Source organism: Hippocampus comes, unplaced genomic scaffold, assembly GCF_001891065.2.
Source record: "Hippocampus comes isolate QL1 unplaced genomic scaffold, H_comes_QL1_v1.1 scaffold202, whole genome shotgun sequence".
Classification (NCBI taxonomy): domain Eukaryota; kingdom Metazoa; phylum Chordata; class Actinopteri; order Syngnathiformes; family Syngnathidae; genus Hippocampus; species Hippocampus comes.
Genome location: NW_017805829.1, coordinates 1,225,412 through 1,228,030, shown reverse-complemented (window position 1 = coordinate 1,228,030; position 2,619 = coordinate 1,225,412). Strand labels below are relative to the sequence as shown.

Genomic DNA, 2,619 nt, shown 5'->3' with positions numbered 1-2,619 from the left:
TTTGTTTTGACTGAGAAATTTCCTTGCGTCCCAAAAACGCACATTGTTTGGAACTGTGCGTCCCGTGAGAAAATTATGCGTCTAGGATGCGGGACGCGGAGGTAACGAGATGGCTGATCTCGAAACATTCTCTGAGTAGTACTATTATTACCACTACCACTAATACTACATTAATTAATTTAATACCTTCCACTTCACAATAATAATAAAAAATAATTAAATCAACCATGATTTTAAACTATGTATTATCAATATTCATTATTCCAAACATGAGAAAGCATTCAGCAAACATAACTGGAATCGAGGAAAAGAACTCCAAATCCCAACGGCCAAACCCGGAAGTGAAGTGCCGGCATTATTGACTCCAGCTGTAACGCAAATTACTTGGTTCAAACAAACATTCGAGTGCCACCGCACAAACGTGACGACTGTGCAAAAATAACTAAATAAAAGACACCACTGTTACAGAACGACTTGACACGCTATTTAAAACACCACTGTTACAGAAAGACTTTACACGCTATTTAAACTGCCGATCGCGAACGGAACGAACCGTGATTGAAACTAACGGTGATGCCGCTCTTTATACGTTGCGCTAACTGTCACCTGTCAGTGGCAGACCCGCCCCTCTTTAAGCACAAGGTAAGTCCATCAATATGGGTTTCCCTGGATGGGATTTATTTGATTTCTTCGTGATTTTTGCGGTCCTCGGACCAACTTTATACTTGTGGACGAGGAATTAGAGGCTCTAATCCTTCGTTGTGTCCGAGGACCGACAACCCGAGGCCAAGGCCAAGGCCAAGGACTTGACTCCCGATGCCAAGGCCAAGGACCAAGGACCGACCTTCGGTCCTCGAGCCGGTCCTTGGCCGGCTCGAGGACCACAACACTGATAACTGATCTATATGAAATTTCAAATGCATATTATAAAGAAGCATGGAAAAGAAGCACCATTTGCTCGATCTGGACTTTTTTATTTTTACAGAAATATTTCATACAATCCCATTAGAGAACTGCAGGTGGACCATTTTGACAAGCTCCATAAACTTAAGTCATTGTGAGTATAAGTGCTGTGCTTTTTCTAACTAGCGCGCACACACACACACACACACACACACGCACACACACACACACACACACACACACACACACACACACGCACACACAGCTGAGGTAGCTGTGGTCCTATTTCTATTAGTGCATGCACCCCCTTTCATGATTTGACAAAGTATCTAATTTATTTTAGATTTACTGTTCAATGTACAATATACTGTGTACAATATTATACTGTTTTTTTTTTTAATTTAATGGTATTGAATCCATTGTCATTAAATGGTTTAATATTAGTATTACATATATTTATTCGGTAGTTTTATTGCATATTTTAATGTTACCTCTTATCCAAATTAAATGTGTGAGAAATGACAATTAACAATATTTATGAATAAAATATATAATTTAGATGTGCATTGTATATATTTAATTCACTTTAATCTTGCTTGATTCCACTTCCCCGTTAATATTCGTGTTTGCGTCCCGTTGTGTGTCTCCAAGTCATGTTCCCCATGTGTCTTTCTTTGCTCTAGGAGCATCGAGGGCATCGAAATTACCAACATCCAACGACGAATGTTCGAGCCTCTCAAATACTTAACCCACATGTGAGTACGAAGTTGTCCTTACTCACTCATCTGTCCAATATTTTCACTAATCAAGAGGATCACAATGAAATTCATATGAAAAGGGGGAAAAAATTCAATGGGAGAAGTTTTTCCTTTTGGAAATAACTTCAAGTGAATTCATACATTTTCACAATTTTCCAAAGAACATGTTATCGAAAAGTGACTTTATCCCTGGTATACAAACACTGCTGTGACCTGTTCAAGGTGTACCGCGCCTACTGGCCGAAAATGGCTGGGATAGGCTCCAGCATGCCCGCGATGGATGTATTGATCGATATACAAATAGTGAAATCTTAGACCAAGTCAGTATTTTGTGGGCTTCCAAATTTACATATTCCTGCACCTCCACACGTTGCTCTGCCGAAGACCTGGACGCTAAGATAGGTCAAGATCCAGCATATTTTTCAAGCCATATTCAACTCTTACTGTCTGAAGTGCTATCTCAGATTAGCATAGGCGAAGTGAAGTGCCGGCATTATTGACTCCAGCTGTAACGCAAATTACTTGGTTCAAACAAACATTCGAGTGCCACCGCACAAACGTGACGACTGTGCAAAAATAACTAAATAAAAGACACCACTGTTACAGAACGACTTGACACGCTATTTAAACTGCCGATCGCGAACGGAACGAACCGTGATTGAAACTAACGGTGATGCCGCTCTTTATACGTTGCGCTAACTGTCACCTGTCAGTGGCAGACCCGCCCCTCTTTAAGCACAAGGTAAGTCCATCAATATGGGTTTCCCTGGATGGGATTTATTTGATTTCTTCGTGATTTTTGCGGTCCTCGGACCAACTTTATACTTGTGGACGAGGAATTAGAGGCTCTAATCCTTCGTTGTGTCCGAGGACCGACAACCCGAGGCCAAGGCCAAGGCCAAGGACTTGACTCCCGATGCCAAGGCCAAGGACCAAGGACCGACCTTCGGGCCCCTGC

At 41.6% G+C, this 2,619-nt stretch overlaps 1 protein-coding gene across 1 annotated transcript in view; it reads left to right on the top strand.

Annotated features, from left to right (window-relative positions):
- The window catches only part of rxfp1 (relaxin family peptide receptor 1), a 69,398-nt gene that overhangs the window by 53,324 nt on the left and 13,455 nt on the right, over nucleotides 1-2,619 (top strand). The window contains exons 13-14 of the mRNA XM_019887475.1: nucleotides 986-1,057; nucleotides 1,587-1,658. Coding sequence (XP_019743034.1) covers nucleotides 986-1,057; nucleotides 1,587-1,658 — 144 coding nt within the window. The remainder of the gene's footprint in view (nucleotides 1-985; nucleotides 1,058-1,586; nucleotides 1,659-2,619) is intronic.